The sequence below is a fragment of a genome (genome assembly GCF_019968955.1).
Source record: "MAG: Porospora cf. gigantea A chromosome Unknown PgA_NODE_342_length_21377_cov_324.175, whole genome shotgun sequence".
NCBI lineage: Eukaryota > Apicomplexa > Conoidasida > Eugregarinorida > Porosporidae > Porospora > Porospora cf. gigantea A.
The window spans coordinates 1-21377 of record NW_027151632.1 but is presented as its reverse complement, the minus strand read 5'-3'; the positions used below and the strand labels follow the sequence as shown (position 1 = coordinate 21377).

Genomic DNA, 21377 nt, shown 5'->3' with positions numbered 1-21377 from the left:
ATTTTTCATATTATAGGTAATGTTAATAATATATTATAAAATTTATTTTTTCAGGTTTTGGTGCTAAAAAATATTCAAGATAGTATTACTACGATACTTCATACTATTAAAATTGATTTTCGTTGTGTAGTGATGAAATTTGATATTGATTGTAGTACTCTAGTCATAAAAGGGATTTCTATATTTGGGAAACTTGTTGCTATTTCAAAGATACTTGGTAATACAAATCCAAATAATGCTATAATAGCTATTATAGCTATCACTATCAATACTACAGGATAAATTAGTGCACCTACATATTTTTGTTTTATCTCTCATAAATAGCTATATTCTTCAGCAAGCGCTGATAATACCTCATCTATATTTCAACTCTTTTCTCAGGATTTTATTATATTATAATCTCAATCGGTGAAATAGTCTGGAAATCTATTTATTGAATAAGATAAAGATTTTCATGAATGTAAATATATTGATATTTGTTTGGATATCGTTTTTATGGCAAAATTTTCAGAATTTTTTGCTAATAATGCCATTGCTTCAACTAATGAAACTCATCCTTTTAACATATATCATAGTTCTTTGAAGAAAAAAATCTTATCTTTGGTTCCAAAAGATTCTTTATCTTGTTGTTGTATTGCACTCACTATTAGTTCATCTAATATGTGCTTGTTTTTTTCTTTAGCCATTATTATCTTGTTTTGATAAATCTCACTTTGTATAAAATATATACATAGATATATCTATAATTTGTGTTTCGTCATTATTTACAACATCATAGTTAATGTTTTCTATTTCATACATTGTACGAAATTCTGGGTCTGGGTTTATTATATTTTCTATATTGATTTTGTTTTATGTTCATATGAAAGTGGGTTGACTGATTGTGTTTCATACACACATGAAAGTGGGTTGACTGATTGTGTTTCATACACACGTGAAAGTGGGTTGACTGATAGTGTTTGACCAATCATAGACGATGTCAAGCGGCCCATGAATGCTCTCTGCCAGCGTACGACCAAACCAGCGTTGCCGACACCAAAGTACAACAGGCACGAACACTCGTCAGTCTCATTCAGCCTTCAACTCTATCTCCTTGTGTGGGGTACTTGGCGTGGACCCAGGTCCCACCAGCCAGGCGGAGGGAGCATAAGACTTCATGTTGGACATCGCTCTCATGTAGAACGGCATCAGCAGAAGTCCCACCCCAAGACCAAGCACTGACTGCAAAGCGAAGGACCGGAGCGAATCGAAGGGCCACCGGTCTAGGAACCACAAAGCAGCCGCGTTGGGCCACTTGGCCCCAATGTTGGCAATGGTATTCAGAAAAGTCATGTACGTCCCTCCACATATGGGGTCACTCACCTCTGCGAACATGGCCAACTGCGACACGAACATTATGTCCGAGACGAAATTCTGCACGCAGGTCACCATTAGAAGGACAGCGTAGACGTAGACGGGGAGCTCATGTCTCCCATGAATCTTCACTTTGTCGGCGACGAAGAGCACACAACCGATCAATGGCAATACCATAGCGCACCGAAGCAGGAACCCCAACTTGAGCGTGTTAATACTGCCACCCAATCTTCGGGACATGGCGGATACGGCAACGGGACTGACAATCCCGAGTGCCATCACAGCGGGGGCCATGAAGGCCATGGATTCCTTCGGAACACCGGCCTCGACGATTTGAAGGTGCAGAGCGGCCTCTGTGGAGGCAAACGGTATCCGAATCAGCGCGAATAATTTCACGAGGTCTCGGCAAGGACGGTTCCGTAGGATCCGTCCCAGCAACGAGTAGGTCTCACGTATGCTGGCCGGTTCCTCCGCTGCGGGCTGACCCTCTTCGGGCACGCTGGCTATGAGCACTGTGGATGCGAGCATTAGAATGCCCCAAAACGTCATGAACGTGCCTAGAGTTGCCACAGGGTATTCTTTGGGAGAGCTCCTAAAAAAACGGTTGCTAGTATCCACGTCAGAGAGCGCCAGAAGACCGCCATACGCAAGGAAGAAGCCGAGGTTTTGCCCCAATGAGTTGGTAGTGGAGGCGTAATGGAGTTGATCCGACGGAAGCATAGTCAGCGCCCAACCGTCCACCGCCACGTCCTGAGTAGCCATGAGAAAGTACAACACAAGGAACAGCGCCGAAAGCGCGACGACGTTCGAGGTATCCATGTACCCATCCACGAGATAGCCAAATAAGGAGCACCCGGATCCAACCATGACTAATCCTACCAGGAACATAACAGGCAGCAACCACGACTTCCGACGCCCCACGGAGGGAAAATAGTACGAGTCCACGAGTGGAGCCCATAGAAGCTTCATACTGAAGGGCAGCGACACGAGCGTGAACAAACTGAGCTCGGAGTAGTTAGCGCGCCCCGCCGAGACCAGAAGCAGTGGCACCGACCCGCTGAGCCCCATCGGAATCCCTTGCAGCGTGTACAGAAACAGCAGGAGCAACAGTTGCCACATAAAATGCTTCATTGTATGGAAGTTCGAAGGCAGGTGGAGCTGGACCTGGCTAACGTCTTTTTCGTTAAAGACGGCCTGAAATTCGGCGCGGACTTCATCCTCTACCGCGACTCTGCCGACCACGGCTTCGCGCTTGTGCACGTGGCGGATAGCGCCCTGCCCGCCCGGCGACTGGCGCTCTGGCACAGGGCCTCCCAGGTGGTGAAGAAGCGAGTGGGGCGAGGCGACTGAGGTAACGCAGGCAATCGTGGCCTGCCCACAGGCCGACAGCGTCAACTACTGGTGCATATCTAAGTGTTGAGGTTCACGTAGTGTCCGTACACATCGAAGTTGTTCTTCTCCTGGTTGATCATGAGCAGATCCTCGATCAGGCATGTGTTGGACGTGTTGTTGTCGGGGTCGGGACGCAGACTGGTGTTCACTGGCAACGAGAACTGGCAGTCCGGCAGCGCGAAATCGTCAACGCAGTTGCAGGACACCACGGCTACGGCCCCTGTGACCGTGATTGTGCAGTCAGGGTCGCCATCGCTGTCAGTATTGGTACCCGTTGCATTGCAGAAGTTCAGAATAGCTGTCCTGGTGCTGGTGTCTGAGTATGTGAAGTCTTTACAGGCCTGCTGGGCGCACACCGCCACAGCTAGCAGAAACCTTTGCATGACGTATTTCACGTCACTCTGATTCGTGAATTTGAAACGTCACACGTGTACGACAGCTTCCAGCTTCGCTGCTACACAGGATAGTGTACGTCTGACGGTCGTGGTTTGGGCAGGGAGTCGGGATCGTGCCGCGAATAACACCTGTTGATGGATCGAAGCTCAGTCCTGTGGTGACTGATAGAGGGGGGTGGATAGACCACTTCAGCGTTTCCGGTTTGGAACTCTGGAGGGCCGCTATGTTTCCTGCCGCTTTCGAGTGGACTTCCATCAGCATTTTCACATGAGTGTCGTCGGCGTCCCCAGTAGTCAACTCATCAAATTCCCCGTCAGAAAATTGCTTACCCGCGCCGAAGAAAGCCACGACTGGCATCAGCCTTACGCGATCGCCAGCTTGACAGACTATGGTCGGTCGGGGGTCCCCGGGGTCAGGCAGCAGGGCCGCAGGGATCTGATAACGCACCTCCACGGGCTTGTAGGCTGCAAGGGCTGCTTCCAGCATGATGTCCTCTTCCAGCTTCTTCTTGATGGCCGTCTGCATGTCCACGGTTGCTGCCATCTTGTCCTCCAGAGTCGTGGACGTGGTCTGCAACGTGTCGGAGTCCTTGGATAGGTTGTCTCCAAAAATCTGATCTATGCGCTCTCGCATGCGTTCCACCACAGTATCAACATCCTTGGTCGAGGAAGACTGCAGACCCACAGTTCCTACTATCGCAAGGACCGACTGGGCAACAGAGGAAGACCCAGAAGCCTCAGTAACGAAGGCCATAAAAGCGAAGCCTAGGAAGGTGAACAGTCCGACGATCAGCGCTCCAGTCAGCAACATCCGCCGTAGAAGAGCCTCCGTACTCAAACCAACCGACTGCATTAGCGCGGTGCAATACACTTACGTTTACGATCTGCGGGGGCATGAACTGCGAAATCAGAATCTCAAACCCACCAAGGAGCTCGTATATGTCTAGTGCGCCATCCTGGTTGACGTCCATGTAGTCGAACATGCGCTTGACATCGCGAGATGGGAACCGGAGCTGCATAGATTTTACTAGAGCGTTTAGCGCGGGAAATGCCAGCCCTTCCGCGGAGGATGACCGCACGAACGTCTCCACGTCCTCCAACTTTAGGAGCCCGAACTCGTTGAAGCAGCTGTCGTAGGACTCTAAGAATCTGTCCCAGGCCATGTTGAACTCCAGTCGTTCGATTCGCATGTTCAATGACGACCGAAGAAGCTGAAACAGCCCCTCCTGACTCAAACCGTTGCCCATCATGCGTGGCAACCATGTTCGGACTGTGGCCGTGTTGGCTGATAGGCCCCAGGTGGGGTCCATCCCCATGGGGTGCATGCCCATCCGCATGTATCGCGGGGGCCTGAATTCCTCGCGGAATTTCAGCGCCATGAACTGACCATGCAGATCTTCCAGCGACAGGAGCAGTTCCGCGTCGCTGAGCGCCTCGGCGTTTTCTACCAGCGTCGTAAGGACCTCGTCGTCCAGGCTAGTCAGCGGCCAAGTGTCCGAGACGTCGAGAGGGTCCTTGGGCAGCGACTGCCACATTGAGAGCGCGGCTGCCTCGGTGTTCGCCATGCGGCACCGTCGTACCACTGCTCGGAAGACGGGTAGGATAATCGCGCCTCTGTAGTCGTGCACTCGGCGCAGAGGCGTGAGTTTGGTCAGCAAACCTTTATCCCAGACTCGCGGCGCACGCTGCTCAATGTCCTTGTACCCATAGAACAGGGTGCCATCGTCCAGCACAGGCATCATCAGGTTCCTCAAAAAAGCGTCGAAGGCTTCGACTGCTGGGAGGTAGCACGGAATGTTTGTTTCTCCGGAGACTGACAGTTGGACACGTTTTTTCAGCAGCGCCAGTAATGTGGTTCGTTGGCTGTCGGACATGCAGTTGTGCTTCTTGAGGTGGGCTTCCGCTCGGGCTCGGAGTCTCTTGAAGCTCTTAATCAGCTTCTTGACCCTCATCATTTTGAATGGTGCTTGCAGGTCGCAGGCCATGATAATCCAGATCAACAGCGAACTCGAACTACCTTGCAGGTACCCTAACTTCTTCATCAGAGCCACAAACGTGTCGAAACTGACCATGAGTCGGTCCTGCTGCTGCCCAGCTACGTCCTGCAGCTGCCCAGCGAGCAAAGACTCCGCCCTGGTGAACTCGAACGCGCTCGCCTTCTGTGGCGACTCGGTAGCTTGCCGCCCGGCCAACCCTTCATGGTGCAGCGTCTCAGGGTTCAGCGTGCAGCTCATCTGCTCGAGCATGATTCTGGTGTGGCTGGCCGACTCTTCCACATAGAAAGTCCGAAGATCCTCGACCATCTGCAGCACCTGCGCCCTGCCCACGAAACCCTGATTCGAAGTTGCCAGCGCCTCGAAGGAAGTGGAGATCACGGAGGGCCACGAGTGCTGCAACTCTAGGCGGTTCCAGTCCAGTGCGCTTTCGTATCCGTGGTTGGTCTGTAGAATATTCTGCACACGCATACGGTCTTGCGTATTGCCATCCGCCTTCTTCATCTGTTCAGAAGTCAGTACCAAGGTGTTTGCGTAACCCATTCCCCCCAGCAAGCCACTGGCCGTGCCCAAAACGCCAGTCTCCGTGAGACCTGCGCCCAGGTACTTGAAGCAGGCCATACACCCGCCAAAGGTTAGGTTGCCGCCGCTCACCACCGCGACGGCTTCGTCCACCAGGTGCGTCGGCAGGAGGCCCGCGTTGTTGCTCAAGTCGTTGAACACCTTGCGCAGCTTCAGCAGGTTCTGAAACTCGATTTTCAGGTCGCGTTCACCTTTCTTGGTAGTGCACCTGTTGTCGCCAAAGGAGCGAGAGGCGACAAACAGCTCCACCTGCATCTCCAGTTTCGTCTTCTCCGCAGGACTCAGGTCTAGGAGGCTGACATTGCCATGCACTGCGTGCACGTTTCGTGCCGACCTCACGCCACACATGACGAGAAGCAGGATGAACCCCGCAAATGTCAGAGTGGACTTCGCAAGTCGGATACAGAAGCTGCTGAACTCCACCACGGCGGTGCCCTGGGCCAGCAGATCTCGGATCTGCGCGACACACAGATCGTGCAGGCTGTTCTCGGCGAAGCGCTTCAACTCGAAGCGCTCCTCATTCCCACCTTCGCCAAGGACGGCCACCCAGTGCGTGTGCACGTCGCAGCTGAGTACGACATGGCACTTGTGGAAAATGGTGGCTACAACCATGGCCAGAAAGTCCGACGGTCCTCCTTTCAACAGTTGCGCATGGAAAGTCAGCTTCTGCAGGAACGCTTTATGGCTCAGATTGAACTTCGACATCGCTGTCATGATGTCCATGGTACAGCAGGGAGTAGACCACGCCAAGCAAGTCTGTGCGTCGGGAGACATGCCACTTGTAAACAGCGGCCTTACTGAGTCCGTCAACCTTTGAGCCTTCAACTGCACCTCAGAGGCCACGATGGAGTCGAAAAACCTCGTGACCGTCGTCTCAACCACGTGCTTATCCAGCACCTGGGTATGGAGCTCCTTGTACGTGTCCAACATGGTCTTCACGACGTCGAAATGAGTGAAGCGCAACATTTTTGTGAACTCGTCAGGGCTGCAGGACGCGTGGCTCTTGGCGTTGTCCGAGTAGACGTGCTCACCGAATACAGGAGCCATGATTTGTCTCTGCACCTCGTGGATCTTCAGAGCCATGAGCTGCTTCGATGATAGCACTTTGCGGATGGCGTCGGACATGAATGTCGACTCCGAGGTACTGTAGTGGTAGATGCACTGGAGTTTCTGTGCATTCAGCGACCGATCCATCAAGAGCTTCAGTTTCTGACGCTTCATGTTGTACTCCCCAGTGCCATGCTTATCTCCATGGAGCAGTCCTGACTCCAACGCCGTGCCGCCAAATCGGTCAGAAAAGTCATCCACAGGCGAGTAGCACGCTTCGAAGTCGTGGTCCAGCTCCTCAATAGCCACATACATGCTGGAGAACGCTCGAAAGTCAAGCGTGTCGCAGCCCCTCTGGAACATGCCTGCATGCTGTGCGTCCTGTTTTCCCAGGCACTTGCGCCAACGTGCGATGTCCTGGCTGCTCAGCAGGCCGCTCTGCTCTCGGTCGAACCTGTCGAAGATCAGAAAGATCTTCACCGCTTCCGGAAGATGTTCAGCTGGCGGGTACTGTGCGGTGAGCATGATCGCGAACTCAAACTGAACGTCCTCCGAGAAGGGTGGGGACCCAATGATGTAACCCATCTTGGGCCCGTATTTCAGACCGTCCTTCAGCACGGCCACCTGAGAGCCCACGAGTAGCTCGTCGATGGCCCTCTGGTTTTGTCGCGCCTCCGCCACGTCCACCAGCCTCGCTTCTGTGAGGCTGACGTTCGTGTCGGCCAAGCAGTCCACATTAGAGACGCCATCGCGGGTAAAGAAGAACGGGCGGTTGGGTTGGCACGTCACGCGCGCGTATTTCCACGTCCTGATCAACTGGGCGAACTTGCGGATATCCAGCACCGGTTGTTTCGCCTGGAAAGAGTGGGATCGGACGCTGGAGGAGCCTGACATGTGGGCTGCGAGCGCAGGCACGTCGACAGAGAGCCTGGACAGCGGATCGGCTTCGCGGGGGGCCAGCGCCATGTCCTTCCCCATCGCTCGAATCCGCGTGAGCTCCTCAATCAAGCCTTCGTAGACATGCTGCCTGTTGGCCTCTTCTCTAAGATCCAGAGAGTCAACAGTGTTGACGTTGAACTCAATCGAGTTTGCTGCGAACCATCTGTCCAACGCGATCGAAAGCAACAAGTCCTCGTTGGCGTCAATAAAGTCCATGACCACGCTTACGGCTTGACTGTGGTCTTGAGACATTGAGAAGACCAAGTACATAACGCTGCCAGCCATGATGGCTTGGGGCAGGTACCTGTTCGAGTTGATGATAGCTCCAAGAGAGAACCAGAACAGCACCTCGCTGGCCAGAAAGATCATACTGACCATCATGGCGTGGTTGCAGCCTGCGTTTATTATGGTGACTCCACCCACTGTCACCAAGATCGGTCATGCGGCTGACTATCCTGCCGCCAGGAAATACGAACCGATTCAGAATGTTCCCCACGAGAGAAACAACTTGCACCGCGGAATAAAACAGACAGATCAGGCAGATCAGTTGCGCTGAATGCTGAGCCATGCTGAGACCTACCTCCAATAGAGAGAGAAGTGAACCCGTGAAGCGGGTTGAGTGCGTACGCTGCCAACGAGTTCTCATCTCTCTGTACCAGCTCGTGAACGATCCACAGGGCAAGCAGCGACACACCCGGCGAAAACAACCACCAGAAAATTAGGGTGCCTATGCTGCCGAGAGCAACAGACGGAACAGCGTGGTACTTCACCATCTTGACCATGGCCTCGAGACTGGCCTTTTCGTGGGCGTAGGTGGTGCGCAGCAGCCGTTGGTTGTAAAAATCAACGAGGCCTCTCACGAAGCGGGATGTTAGGAAAAACTCAAGTGCAGCGTACACTCGGGTGCTAAACAGGCCTAAACGCACCAGCAGAATGTCGTTGGAACTGGTGTACCAGTAGGGGTCGTCGTCGAGCTTGACTGCCAGCAGAATTGGGAGCTCAGTGGCGAGGTTCTTATGCACAAGCACGGAGTCGTAAGCATCCCTGGATTTCTTGAACTTGACGAGTATGGCGTTCGATGACACCGTGACTTGACCAGGACTGTACACAAAGCCTTGGGGTGTATCCTCAAAAGGTAACGCCCTACGAATGTCAGGCGTCACACGAAGCACGGTACTTAGCGTGGCGATCCGTCGTTGCTTGAGTGCTTCACTGGTGACTCTTTCCATTTCCAGGCCGTTCGATCGACAGTAGCTCGCGTATGCCATCTCGAACTCCGACATCAGCAGTACGCCCATGATGATCATCGCGTTGGATTGGCAGAGGACGCGGGCCTTCGATCTGCCGGGAACGTACTCTTCCTCCGTGAGGACAAAATAAATAAGTCGTGACATCTGTTGTCGCGGTATAGGGACGTCGACAATCCACGAGTGACTGCCCGTATTCGGCACTGGCCGTCCCTGGTTGAGCGTGCAGATGAACGTATTCTTGACGTGGTCCATAACGTGGAGGGAGAGAGCGGGGGGGAAATATGAGTCGTGCCAAGCCCAGTGAATCATGATTTCCGTGCCAGAGCAATGGACATCTCCGGGGACGTCCATGACGAATATGACGTCTCGCTTGGTGTTGGGCATGGCTGTCGCCTCTCGCTCCTCCATCAGTGTACCGTCCTCGTGCAGGGACGATTGGGCCCTGAGTGGACGGAGATCTGCTCGCGTCTCCACTATGGGGGTAATTCTGCCGCCTGGGTGCCTTATGTAGTTCCGAATCTTCTCCAGATTCAACCGAAACGTCATGGTCCCGAAGATCTTACCAGTCGTCGCCAAACTGAGCACACAGCTCATCCTTGGGTGCAGGCACCAGCCATCACCGCAATATTTGGCACCAGGCTCGTACTGTTTAATGGCTTGGGCGATCATTTCCGCTTGAGGGATGGAGCCCGTTACCATGGGCGAGTTTACACTATCCATAACTGCCTGCATAACTCTCCCTGAAATCGCCTACAATGGAGATCATCGTCTGGTCCATGCGCTCGCGTGTAATATCGACCGTCGCGTGAGCTGGCGCGCGAGCCCGCCAGAAAGTGCTGGTTGTGGTCGTGATTCTGGACAGACGCGAGGCGAAGGACAGCACCTCGAAGGCAGACCCGTCAATGGATGGTACGTACTGGTTGTCGTCATCGGTCATTTTGAACTGCACTCTGAAGTGACGCGGGGCTTCTTCTGCATCCACGTGACTATGGAGGACACGTTCTTCCAGGTACTGCTCGTCGTTGGCGCCCAAGAACGTGACTAAATGGTAGTTCTCTATTGGGTTGGCAAAGGCAATGCCCTTGCTGAACAGCTGCTTGAACCATCCTGCATCACTGGCACTCCCACAGCCCACCACTACGATTGGCCTCTGGTCGCGGCATCTCCATTACGGGAGCGGCGGCGGAGAGGTCCTCCTTCAACTTGTACAGCTCCTGCATGGACTGCGGTTCCAGAATGTCGAGGACTAGGCTTTCCACGCGCAGCGTATACGAGAAGTTGGGTTCGCGGTGTACATGTTTTTGGATGAAGCCGCTGATGGAGTCGGGTTCTGGCGGCGTCAGCTGACTCATGAGAAAGGTCACGAGGTCGACGCCGGAAGGCGTCACGGGCGGCATATGTTCCAGAGACCAGCCGCTGACGCTAAGCTCCGTGGACCGCGCGTCCAACGCCGCAACGCGAAACCGATACTTGGCGGTGACGAGCATAGTGTACGTGGTCTTTACGTGAAAATTCGGCACAGGCTTCCTGTTCGACACAGGAATGAAGACCTCTTGTCGGTTGCGGTGGGTCCGCACGTCAGTGATTCGAAGGTAAAGCACTACTTTGTGTCGTGGCGGTATCGGACGCCGCCAGGCGGCCAGCCAGCGTTCCTCGGCGAACTTCAAGCGGCTCCTCACTGACAGATCGGTCTCCTCGATTGTCACTGCAAGAGTAGTCGCCGAAGCTGGGAGCTGCGCGTTCCAGCTGAGCACGAACCCGTTGCCGTAAATACCCTCGTAGACGCCGGTGGGCCAGGATTGTAGAAACCACTCCGTCTCGCCGATGATGACCTTTGCCATTGGAGTAACCTCCCCGCCGCACGTCAGCCGGTACGATATCGCCTTGACAGTCGTGTCTCGCAACTCAGTGGTCAGGCATACATGCGTAGTGAATCTCTTGACAATAGGCGAGCAGTAGAGTGCAGCGCAGAGACTGGATATTACGCTGATGGCCGCTGCGAGTAGGAAGTTCCAAGTGCTGACTAGTCCAAGCTCGTGCGTGATCACCGCTTCGTTGAGGTAGGAGTACAGCCACTCCTCATGGCCGGAGACGTGCACGACCTGCGAGTAAGGTGTTAGTACCGAATCCACGGTGTTGTAGACGGCGTCGAATTGGCTTTTGAGGATCTCCTTTGAGCATTCCGTGTTCGTACGGAGAGTACCCAGGTTCGCGCCTGGAAACTGGGACGTGGAGGCTACGGACTGGTCATCAGCGTCTGCTTCCTCCAGTTCGATCTCGTCGAGGCGTCGGAAGGCCGTGGACATCGTCGGTGCGGGCGAGGTGTCAACGGTGCCCGTGTCGTCGGTGTTGGCGTCGAATCCGAACAGAATCGATTGCAGACTCATCTTTCGACACATCAGACCCATGATGTGGACGTGGAAGAGCTGCCGTCTGGGCGCCAGCAGCATGCCGCTAGCGACCAAGAACCAGGAGTGATTGCCGATGTAGGCATTGGACGACATCACCTTCCAATGGCCAGGAGGCAGGTCCGGCCCCAAGGGGACGATATCGACCACCCATGGCGACTCGGGCGACTCGTTCACCCAGGCCTCGACTGTCCGGAGCTTCCGTAGACTGGCAGGCAGGAGTCTGGGCGCGTCCAATGCCTCGGAGCCCACCCAGGAGGAGACCACGGCCGAGGGCGAGTGCTTCGCGGTGACATAGAGCGCCCCCTGCGCCGAACGCACGTCCAGTTTCACCAGCGGGTGCGACATGGCGCTCTTCGGAAAGACGGCAAAATCCACGTGGTCGTGTCGGGGGGTGACAGATACCGACCTACCGGAGAACACCGAACGCGCAGCCAGCAAGTTGGATATCGATCCTGATAATGCCTGCGTGGGGGGGGAGAATAGGAACCCACTCTGTTGGTCTTCAATGAGGCCACGCCGTACCTTGAAACTACGCGCACGGTAGTGCTGCATCAGGCACCGTTCTGCTACTCACGGCTTCCGTTCGAAGGTACCGAGCTCCACGAAGCCATCCATCATCGCTACGTTAATCTTCGGGGCCCAGACGTCGTTGAGGCGCACGTCGCCGTTAACGCTGAAGAAGCTTATCTCTCGCTTGGCACGCAGGCGCGCCTGGCCGTCGATTACTGGGAAAACGTCGTTGTTAGTGTACTTCACCGTGAAGTTGCCAAAGTAGTGGTCCGGCGCCAGACGCAGCTGGATCTGGCACTTGAACAGGTCGGAGTCGGAAAGCATTCGGAAGTCGACGTCCAAACTTGAGTCCTCGTATGCCCAGGGCGTGATGGTGAACTGATCGTTGGACATATCGGGGTTGTCCAGGATGTTACGGAGATAGACGGTGTGATGAGCCCAGCCAAACAATCGCAGGGTTGAAGGCTCTGACGCAGTCTCTACGATGGTCAGCGGACAGTAATTAGTCATGACATTCAGACTGGAGCCTGGTGCTAGAGTTAGCACCGGGGACAGCAGGTAGCTGTGTGATCAGAGGGGGGTGCGACTCACAAGTGAACGAAGACTGACAAGCACATCCCGCCCGCGGCAATAACAGCAATCAGCATGTAGATCGCAGACTGAGGCAGGAGGTAGCGCGAATGTGCCATTGGAATACCGGCCACGACAGGCACATCCTTGAGAACGGTAAGGTTTCCCGTGAACGCGACTTCGTTCTTGTCTTCGGCGACCGGCTCTGCTTCCGCAACATGCGTATCGTCTGCCATCCACCGACTCGTGCTCCACGTCTCCTGCACGGACTCTGCCCGCGAGGCGGCTGGACGACGATCCCACGTTACGGTTCGCCCAGGCTTCTCACTCGAAACGCTTTGGGAGGGTTCCGACGGGACTGTAGGAACCGTTGCCGGACGGCTGTCCGTGCGAGTTACTCGCTTCCGCTTCGGTGAACTTTCCTCGGGGTCCTCAAAAGAACTGCTGCGCAAGAATAGCCGTCCGACTGGACCGAAGTGAGCGGAGCTGCTCTCCGAACTGGAGTCCTGATCCTGCTGGTCCCAGCCCTGAGGGCGGGGTGGCATCACCACGCGGCCCAGCTGGAGCGACACCACGTTGTCCACCACCGGGTCGTAGGGGTCCCCACTGCTCAGGGAACTTCTGCAGGTTGATTTGTGTCGACGACGGTCTTCTTTTAAGGAGATCTGCGGGCTCCCAGATCGAGCAGCATCACTCTTGTGCCTGAAAATATGTTATCTTGTGATATCACAGTACCAATTGAATCGTTTTGACAGAGCTCGATGCAGGGGTCTGGTTGACATGGGGAGAAGGTATTTAATGGAAATAAAGCCCTACCCTCCTTTCGTTTCGGCTTGCTTCGTCTTTGCTATGTGAAAAGCTGCTGGGAACATTACGAAAAACACGAATTCCGACGTATGCCATCTGTCATCATTTGTGCGAAATGAGGTTGGCAGTCTGGTGGGTTCTGGCCCAAGGCACTACGGGGATTCTCGACTACGGCCTGGACCTCCACGGACTCACCGATGCAATGCTAAGTCACGGCACGGAAACTACCTCGCAAAACTGTGGAGTCATGCAGGAGGGACTGAAACACCCTACAGCTCAGGACATGCAGTTCGTCGCTCTGGTGGGAGCACTGATCTTGATGCTTGGCGCGGTCGCGGTTGTCGACGCAGTTAGACATAAAGACCTTGCCAAGAGAAAGATTGAAAATGAAGACCTGTTCTTTGAAGGTGTGTAACACAAAAAGCTGTGTAATGCGACCCTATTCGGGTTACGAGGCCTTAGCCCCGCGAATGCTGCGCTCTGCTTTTCGGACTCGTCGCCGAGTTTCGTCGATTTCGTGCCGGAAGTGTTCCCTGAGCTTGGATTCTGACATCGGCTTCGAGTCGAGGAATGGCAGCCGCATGTGTGACTTCCGTGGGGAAGGGGCCGTAGCCAGGTCGCGGAACAGCGCGTAACGCAGCGTCTCGCTGGCAGTTGGCCGGCGTTCCGGACTGAACTGGAGGAGGTCGGTCAGAAGCTCCAGTAAACCAGCACTCTTCACCCACGGAAACAGCTCCTTCATCCGTTGAGGGCCTCGAGGAGGATACGATCGTAGCAGCCGCCGAACGGAACCGCTTGGGATCCGGTCGATGTCTCGCTGCGCGGGAGTTCCGATGAGATCGAAGATAACGTTGAGCTGGTCTCGAGGATCGTCTCGCGGACATACGTTTCCAGGCGACAACGGAGCGCACCTCGCCCCAGGAAAGAGCGCTCTAGTCGTGTTCGGTGGGTGGGTGCTGCCTTTCAAATTACGGAGCAGCTCTCCGAGCACGCACCCAGCGGCCCACATATCCACCTTCCCATCGTAGTTGTCGCTGACGTAGACCAGTTCTGGGGGGCGATACCACCGAGTTGCAACGTGCCTCGTCATCCTGCCGGCGGCAGCGTCCGCTGGCGGCTTTGCCAGACACGTACGGGCCATGCCCAAGTCACAGATCTTGACATTGCAGTTCCGGTTGATCAACGCGTTACCTGGTTTCAGATCGCGGTGAACTATACCCTGGCTGTGCAGGTACCTCACGCCGGAAAGCAGACCGTGCATGATGAACACGACCTGCTCCTCAGTAAGCCTCTCTTCGGACTTGGTTATTTTCGAGAGGTCGGCGTCACAGTACTCCAGAACCACGTAGATTTCGGTAAAAGATGTAGGGTCGGGTACGAAGAAGTCAACCATTCTGACGACGTTCTGGTGCGTGGCACGGTTCAGGATGACAACTTCTCGAAGGATCCTCTTCGCGTCGCCCAGACTATAAAAAACATTGCGCATCCGTTTAATGGCGACCAGTCGCTGACGGGCCGTGTCAAAAGCCTCTATGACCTCGCCGTAAGCTCCGCTGCCCAGCACCCCTCGCATGGTATACCGCCGACCAAGCTTCCAGTCACCATATATTTGGCGAGGCACCAATGACCTCGGCAGCGCTAGCTGCGCCACCTGTTCACTTTTTCTGGGGATCGCGAAGGCGGCGGAGGCTGCCCTGCAGACAACTGGCCCTGCAGTGACCCTGTCCTTGTGCGGACGCACCCGCATTTCACGGGACTCACGTGCTGGCGGCTCCACAGACGCGCCACGGATAACGCAGCGGACCTGCGCACGCGGAGAGCGGATGGGACGGTTGGCGCTGTAGTACGCCCCGAACGTAGGCCGAACGGAGGAATTTCGGTTCATTGAAATATACCGATAGACAATCTCTTGTGATAAGGTTTGTGGGGTAAGAATTTTTCGCTCAAGCAAAATCTACTGCACAGTCGATCTACATTGATCCGCGGGCTCCGATGGCAACGGGGACTGGTTGTTGGGCAGCTGGACTTGGGGATTGAAGCCCCAGTACATAGGAACTTGCCCATTGTACATAATCATCTGGCTCTGTACTGGCACCTGCATCGGCATTTGCGGCCTGCCGTACTGTGGATGAGGGTACGGGTGGCTGGGGAAGTATGCCACCTGCAGGGGAACGTCGCTGGACTCAATCTCCTTTTCGTTCCATTGTCGTCCTTGGTCTGACGTCTCCTTCATCTCTGATGGGGTCGCGGAGGTTGATTGCAGCCCAGGTCCCTGGCTCGCAGGCTGTGCCGAAACGCCGTGAGTCCCTGGGGGGTGCATCGCTTGGGCCATCTGGGGCTGCATTGCAGGCATGTTCCCTGGAGGGGGCATCCCCTGAGTCATGTGCATGGACTGCATGCCTGGTGGCATGGCCTGCATCATTGGTTGTTGCATGCCTGGTGGCATGGGTTGCATTGGCGGGGGTTGCATCATAGATTGCGGTTGGCACATGTAAATGTGGGGGTGCATCATGACGGGCCCTGTTGGCCCCATGACTGGCATGGGCATCGTCATCGGCTGCGGGTGTGGATGTACACCTGGTTGCATAGGCTGCATGCCTGGCTGCATAGGTTGTATACCTGGCTGCATGCCTGGCTGCATGCCTGGCAGCATGCCTGGCTGCATTCCCGGCTGCATTCCCGGCTGCATTCCCGGCTGCATGGTTGTCGGCGCCCCGGGTTGACCTGGTTGAGTCGGCATCTGGCTCAACATCTGCATGTACTGTTGAGGCTGAACCATCACCACAGGACCGTATGCGAACGGCGGTCCCGCATGCATCTCTGGCTCGGTCCTCTTCGCGCCGCCGGCCTGTTTGGTGGGGGTAGGCGCGTACATCACGGGTACGGGGCCGTGCATCTGCCGGTCGTCATGTCGGAACTGGGGGCGGTCAGCAATCTCGTCCGGTGGCTTTCCATAGGGGTGGATGTTGGAGGGCACAACTCGGTGTCCGATTTGCGTGCTGTGCTTAAACCAAGAGGGCTGCTCTGGCCGGCGACCTCGTGCGCGTTCTAAGTTACTGGTTAGGATGGCCGACACTGTCATTTGAGCAGGTAAGGGTTGGAAGTCCTCTTGTGAATGGAGTCTCTTCACTTGCTGCAGCACGCCGGAGGGGGACAGAGCGTTAAAAATCTCCTGCTTCGGTTTAACGGGCGCTCGCTGCGAGGAATCGGCCTTCCTTGGCTCCGTCAGCTTCGCCTCGACCATCAGGTTCTGCGATTTCTTCGACAGTTCGACGCCTGTGAATTTTTTCTGCAGTCCGTCGTTAATCTTTTGCAACGATATCAATAGTTCGTTTCGCGTGAGCCGGCGGGAGAGAAGCAGGCTGTGTGACAGGGTGCCATGGAACTCACTCTTGACTGACGGGGGTGCCTTCCACACGCTTCTCCTTACTTTTCTGCTGCAATGGTGCGGGAGGTTCGAGATTCAAGGCGTTCACCTGGCGAACACTGTTGGGCTTCTCGGGGTCGTCCAGGAACCGTCTATAGGCCACGGCCTTATCCACCGTAGATATCATTTTCCGGCTGTTCGGACTGGCGAGCAGCGTGGCAGTCCTAGTCGCGTGCTGAATTTCCGCGTCAATGTCCTTCTCGGCTTTCTTGAAAAAGTTGTCCCCGAGAACGCTCTTGCCGCTCTTGTCGAATTCGCGGACGGATCTGAAGGACTTAGCCACGGATGAAAACTTCTGTTCCTCGGTAATATCTGTTTGATCGTCGACCTCAGCGCGGAGGCCGTCCGTCAACATTTTGCTGGCCAAGCTCGATGCCTTCTGCTGCTCCTCCGGTGTGAATTTGGTCATGTCCAGTCTCGTCGAGTAAATCTCGTCTCGGTAGGCGGGCACGTCATCGCGTTCCAGCTTCTGTTCGAATTGGTTCCACTTTCCACTCGTGTCCCCCTCGAGTTTCCTCAAGTCACCGCCGTCAGTCTCTGGAGGCACCCATGCTTCCAGTTTCCTGTGTCGAGCGCCAGCGAAGTCGTCCTTCCCGACCTCTTCGTCGGTCTGAAACGTGGATACAGGGGTGTCACTGGCCCCAGCGAACGAGCACGGCACTTGCTTAGCGGTCGCGTAAACGATGGTCGCAATGGACTCTCTGGCGTTGAACACCTCAGATGATAGCGTGTCCGCAGTCTCGGGCATCATCTGGGCGTTTTTTATCTCCAAGGCCCGCGAGCCCTCAGTGGTGTTGGAAGGCGCCACTGTCTCGCAGAACGTGCCTTTTAGCAGAGAACCCGTCGCACCTTCCTTTAGCAACTCCATCTCGGAACCTCTGGCTGACTGTAGGGCATACTCATACCGCTTGTCTAGCGCATGCCGTTGCGCCTCGTTCACCTCGCATTTCAGGTTCTTCTGCGCCGTGGCGGCCACAGCTTGGGGATAGACCTTCTTACTGATCATGTCATTTCCGTGTTCCAGGAAGTCCGCGCCAGGGACAGGGCGACCACTCTTTCGCGCCTTCTGGCTCTGGTTTCCACCCTTCATCGAAATTTGCTGAATAAGTTCAGTCAGGGGACCAATAATGGAACACGAACGCGTGGCATTCCCGGCATCCATCCTTGTTGATAGGTAGGAATCAAGGTTCCTACAGCCGGTCCTGCTGACATCAATGACGCATCTCCTCCGGCGGAAGAAACCCCTACGAAGGCCAGAACGGAGCGGTGACAAGGCGCTCAGCGTTTTTCTGTGTTCCTTGGTCTTAGTTGAGCCGAAGGGGCAGCTTTTGCAGATTTCTGTGTTCCTCAGCCATACTCAGTTGAAGGCAGCAGCTTTTACAGATTTCTGTGTTCCTGAGCCATACCAGTTGAAGGCAGCAGCTTTTACAGATTTCTGTGTTCCTCAGCCATACCAGTTCAAGGCAGCAGCTTTTACAGATTTCTGTGTTCCTCAGCCATACCAGTTCAAGGCAGCAGCTTTTACAGATTTCTGTGTTCCTCGGCCATACCAGTTGAATAAATATCGTCTCGGAGGCGGGCACGTCATGGCGTTCCAGTTTCTGGTCGAATTGGTTCCACTTTCCGCCGGTGTCCCCCTCCTGTGGCGCCTGTGTGCCAAACAATTGGCCGTATATCGGTATGGAGGCTGGTCTGTACGCATCTCAATTCGAGCCAAAACACCGACCTCCATGGTGGTTGGACGGCGACGCTGAGCGGCTCCAACAACTGTTTTTGATGACTTCCCTTGACGACACCAAGAACACGCCGTTCCTCAGCAGCCTACCGCCACCCCTGGTGCACTTCAGAGGGGACGACTCCTTTGAGGGGAAGGTCCTCCGGCAGTTACGAAATCTGGCGTTGCGTCGGCTGGCGTACCTCAAACCGCATTTGCTGGTCGAGCAGCTCTCTGTGGGCCCCCCCGCGGAGCTGACGAAGTCAGCTTTGGAATACGGGTCGTCGGAGGAGAAGGACTTAGCAGCTCAAATTCTGCTGAAGACCAGTCTCGCCGTGCTTGAGCACGGGGCCATGGAAACCTCGGACCTGCTGCGGCCTCGGGTGGTGCTAAACCTTTGCAGATGGCTGGGGCTGTCGGATTTGCCGCTTATGAACCGAGTTCTATGTGCCGCTCGCGCCCTAAACGCTCGTCTGGTGTTTTCCCTTCCATCTCTCCTGTCAGGCATCATCACCAGTTGTCTCGCGACAGTTGAGAACCGGAAGGGTTCCCCAGATACCGTTTTCCCCTTGCTCGACGTGTGCTCCTCGCTGGGGACTCTAGTTTCACACATCGCAAACCAGGTGTCCAACGTAGAATTAGACGCTGAGGACCTGAAACTCCACTTCTGGGCCCAGCGAATGTTCACCCTGTGGACGCTGCTGATGGAACCCGTCACCATAGAATGGCTGCCTAGCATGGACAAAGCCAAGCAAGCAGTCTCGGCGTCGGTAGTGATGCGTCCCAAAGACCGGCAACTCGCTTCGAAGTTGGACGTTCCTGTGAACCGGTACCTGCCGTCCCGATCGCACTACTGTTACCAGTTCTTGCAGATTATCCTCGTTTGGTTCCAGCGTAGGTACGATAACAATTCTTCCCCCAACGCCGTGTTCGACAAGTGGAGTGAAGCTGTGGAGGGCCTCCTCGCGGAGGTGGCCTTACGACCGGGCGCCCGCGAGACGCTGCTCGCGCTGAAACCAGTGCTGATCCAAGTGACCAACAACTTCGACCAGTCACGGCTGTTACGGAATGTAATGGAGATTCCGGACAAAATCGAGGCGGCTTTGGAACGGGCGGCGCCTCACAACTCCGTAGCCGCGGTGAGCACCGCTGAGATGGATGCCCTTGCCCAGCTGAATGAGCTGTGCGGTGCGATACCCGCAGGCCTCACGCTGCTGCTGCTGCGAGCCCAGACGGCCGTTGTGGAAACGCCGCCCTTGCCCCACTGCGAGGTGGTGTCCGACTCGCTTCTGTTGGAGACAATGGAGCTTCTCGTTAGCGATGACCTGCGGTCCGCTGCACTCACTTTGCTGCCCCAATGGATTTTACGCGCCGTGACATACGCCACGCTGAAAGCGGCAACGCCGGAAACGGCAGCGGAGATCGCGAAGGGGGAGCTCTCCGAGAGCTGCACTCCCTTGCCCAAACAGAAGGCTGTGGCCTCTCGCCAGACTACAGCAGCTCCTTCGGTGATGTCAGCGAAAGACAAGGCGTGGGTCATCGGGGTGGCCGAGTCCTTCCTCGATGACGAGGAACTCGTCGGTGACGACGACCTTGCAGTTCTCATGAAAGCCTCGCGAAATGACTACGATGATGACGACATGGATGGAGGGTATGCCATGAATGTGGGTTTTGCGGAGAGTGAGAGTGAGGAGTTACCTCGACGAGCTGCTGTTCCCAAGGCTGTTTCTAAGGCTGTTCCCAAGGCTGTTCCTAAGGCTATTCCCAAGGCTGTTCCTAAGGCTGTTCCCAAGGCGTCTGCGAAGGCCAAGGCATCTGCGAAGGTTAAGCCAAAGAAGGCCAAGCCCTCAGCTCTTGATCGGCAACGCAAGGAAGCCAACAAAGGCAACGTGGGTAACCACCAACGGCGTGATCGCAGGGATGCGAAGTTAGCGCTATAGTCAACATCTTAGTCATGCGAACCGAGTCACTGTCACAGAGGCTGCATCGCCGTTAAAGGTGACAAAATTGACCAACGGCTCTTGCTGCCGAGTGACGGCCTTTCGAACCTCCTGCGATAATACGCCTCCCAGCACAGCCGCTGTGACAGGGTCGTCTCCTCTCAACTGCCTTGCGATATCCTCTTCGAGAAGCACCTCTCGACCTTGAACTTTGTCCAACAGAGAAGCCCTGGTCAACTTAGTACAGTCGAATCCCAGCTCCTTCGCTCGGCTGATTGCTGTTCCTACCGGCGTGCCGGCAAAAACCTGTTGCAAAATGGCAGCGAGTGCGTCTGTGCGACGGATTCGCAGCTTAGAGAGAGCGTCCGGATCGAATGCCTCCGCAAAGGAAGGAAAATGCACAGTGAAGGGAGCGTCGCGTCGCACGGCCCGCATCAGGTCGTCATCCTCCTCCTCGTCAGCTTGAATCCCAAGCGACTCCACTTCATGGTCGTGCAGTGTACCCCAAAAACAACCGAACCGCCCAACAGACAGCGTGACGTACACGCCCACCCCTCTCTCCGACAGCGGCTCAATCCGCTCCTGCACGTCTGGTGTGTGCCGCAGCACAACGACTGTGTGCTTCTGACTGTTCAGGTCGAGGCTCTTTGCGAATGTCACGCTCGGCAGGGAGTTAATGTCACTTAGTCTCTCGGCCACGGCCTCAGCTAGAGGTCTCCCCAGATCTGCACTCGTGAGCAGTGGATTCGCCGCCAGCGTTGCCTGGACCACCACGCCGTCGTCCACGAGTGTCAGATTCACTCCTGCCAGCACCAAATTCTTGGCGCATTCTGTCTGCAGTGCATCGAGACCGGCAATAACTACAGTACTTCCCATCAGCCTGCCATGAGCCGAGCCCCCAACACCCACCGCTGCTGTGCACCCGCCCCCCAGAGCCTGATTTGCCGGTCGTACAACTCGCGCGCCTCTTGGTTGAGTCTCATGTGGGGCAAAGCCTTACCTAATTCTCTGTTTAATCTTCACAACTCTAATGGGAAACGCCTGCA

The 21377-nt window shown here is 55.2% G+C and overlaps 8 protein-coding genes across 18 annotated transcripts; 3 read left to right on the top strand and 5 right to left on the bottom strand.

Annotated features, from left to right (window-relative positions):
* Nucleotides 1-1068: 1068 nt before the first annotated feature.
* Nucleotides 1069-2484, bottom strand: KVP18_004527 (uncharacterized protein; the record flags this gene model as incomplete). Its single annotated transcript, XM_067957223.1, has 1 exon — nt 1069-2484. The coding sequence occupies one exon, from the start codon at nt 2482-2484 to the stop codon at nt 1069-1071; it is 1416 nt and encodes a 471-aa protein (XP_067809490.1).
* A 3-nt stretch (nt 2485-2487) lies between these two features.
* On the top strand, nt 2488-2703 carry KVP18_004530 (uncharacterized protein; the record flags this gene model as incomplete). The annotated part of the gene is made up of 1 exon (XM_067957228.1): nt 2488-2703. One exon carries the CDS (start codon nt 2488-2490, stop codon nt 2701-2703), a length of 216 nt encoding a protein of 71 aa, XP_067809495.1.
* Nucleotides 2704-2762: 59 nt separating this feature from the next.
* On the bottom strand, nt 2763-12988 carry KVP18_004526 (uncharacterized protein; the record flags this gene model as incomplete). 8 transcript variants are annotated; one of them, XM_067957218.1, is made up of 10 exons in its annotated part: nt 2763-3146; nt 3172-3987; nt 4016-8097; nt 8126-8254; nt 8283-9678; nt 9707-10059; nt 10088-11825; nt 11855-11909; nt 11938-12435; nt 12465-12679. In XM_067957218.1, 10 exons carry the CDS (start codon nt 12677-12679, stop codon nt 2763-2765), a joined length of 9666 nt encoding a protein of 3221 aa, XP_067809485.1. The 8 variants fall into 8 exon arrangements, with proteins under 8 accessions (XP_067809485.1, XP_067809487.1, XP_067809488.1 ...); XM_067957221.1 differs by lacking the exons at nt 8126-8254; nt 8283-9678; nt 9707-10059; ... (2 more) ...; nt 11938-12435; nt 12465-12679 and having other exon boundaries at nt 3142-3987; nt 4016-8083; XM_067957220.1 differs by lacking the exons at nt 3172-3987; nt 4016-8097; nt 8126-8254; ... (4 more) ...; nt 11938-12435; nt 12465-12679 and having other exon boundaries at nt 2763-3128.
* Nucleotides 12989-13365: 377 nt separating this feature from the next.
* Nucleotides 13366-13665, top strand: KVP18_004528 (uncharacterized protein; the record flags this gene model as incomplete). Its single annotated transcript, XM_067957224.1, has 1 exon — nt 13366-13665. One exon carries the CDS (start codon nt 13366-13368, stop codon nt 13663-13665), a length of 300 nt encoding a protein of 99 aa, XP_067809491.1.
* A 33-nt stretch (nt 13666-13698) lies between these two features.
* On the bottom strand, nt 13699-15135 carry KVP18_004533 (uncharacterized protein; the record flags this gene model as incomplete). Its single annotated transcript, XM_067957232.1, has 1 exon — nt 13699-15135. The coding sequence occupies one exon, from the start codon at nt 15133-15135 to the stop codon at nt 13699-13701; it is 1437 nt and encodes a 478-aa protein (XP_067809499.1).
* A 69-nt stretch (nt 15136-15204) lies between these two features.
* KVP18_004529 (uncharacterized protein) lies at nt 15205-17767 on the bottom strand (the record flags this gene model as incomplete). 3 transcript variants are annotated; one of them, XM_067957226.1, is made up of 2 exons in its annotated part: nt 15205-16612; nt 16641-17767. In XM_067957226.1, the coding sequence occupies 2 exons, from the start codon at nt 17765-17767 to the stop codon at nt 15205-15207; spliced, it is 2535 nt and encodes an 844-aa protein (XP_067809493.1). The 3 variants fall into 3 exon arrangements, with proteins under 3 accessions (XP_067809493.1, XP_067809492.1, XP_067809494.1); XM_067957225.1 differs by lacking the exon at nt 16641-17767 and having other exon boundaries at nt 15205-16494; XM_067957227.1 differs by lacking the exon at nt 15205-16612 and having other exon boundaries at nt 16637-17767.
* Nucleotides 17768-18357: 590 nt separating this feature from the next.
* On the top strand, nt 18358-20331 carry KVP18_004531 (uncharacterized protein; the record flags this gene model as incomplete). Its single annotated transcript, XM_067957229.1, has 1 exon — nt 18358-20331. One exon carries the CDS (start codon nt 18358-18360, stop codon nt 20329-20331), a length of 1974 nt encoding a protein of 657 aa, XP_067809496.1.
* A 12-nt stretch (nt 20332-20343) lies between these two features.
* KVP18_004532 (uncharacterized protein) lies at nt 20344-21339 on the bottom strand (the record flags this gene model as incomplete). Of its 2 annotated transcripts, XM_067957231.1 has the most annotated exons (2): nt 20344-21211; nt 21241-21339. In XM_067957231.1, coding segments are annotated over 2 exons (967 nt in total), but the record flags the coding sequence as incomplete, so codon positions are not given. The 2 variants fall into 2 exon arrangements, with proteins under 2 accessions (XP_067809498.1, XP_067809497.1); XM_067957230.1 differs by lacking the exon at nt 21241-21339 and having other exon boundaries at nt 20344-21207.
* Nucleotides 21340-21377: the final 38 nt, after the last annotated feature.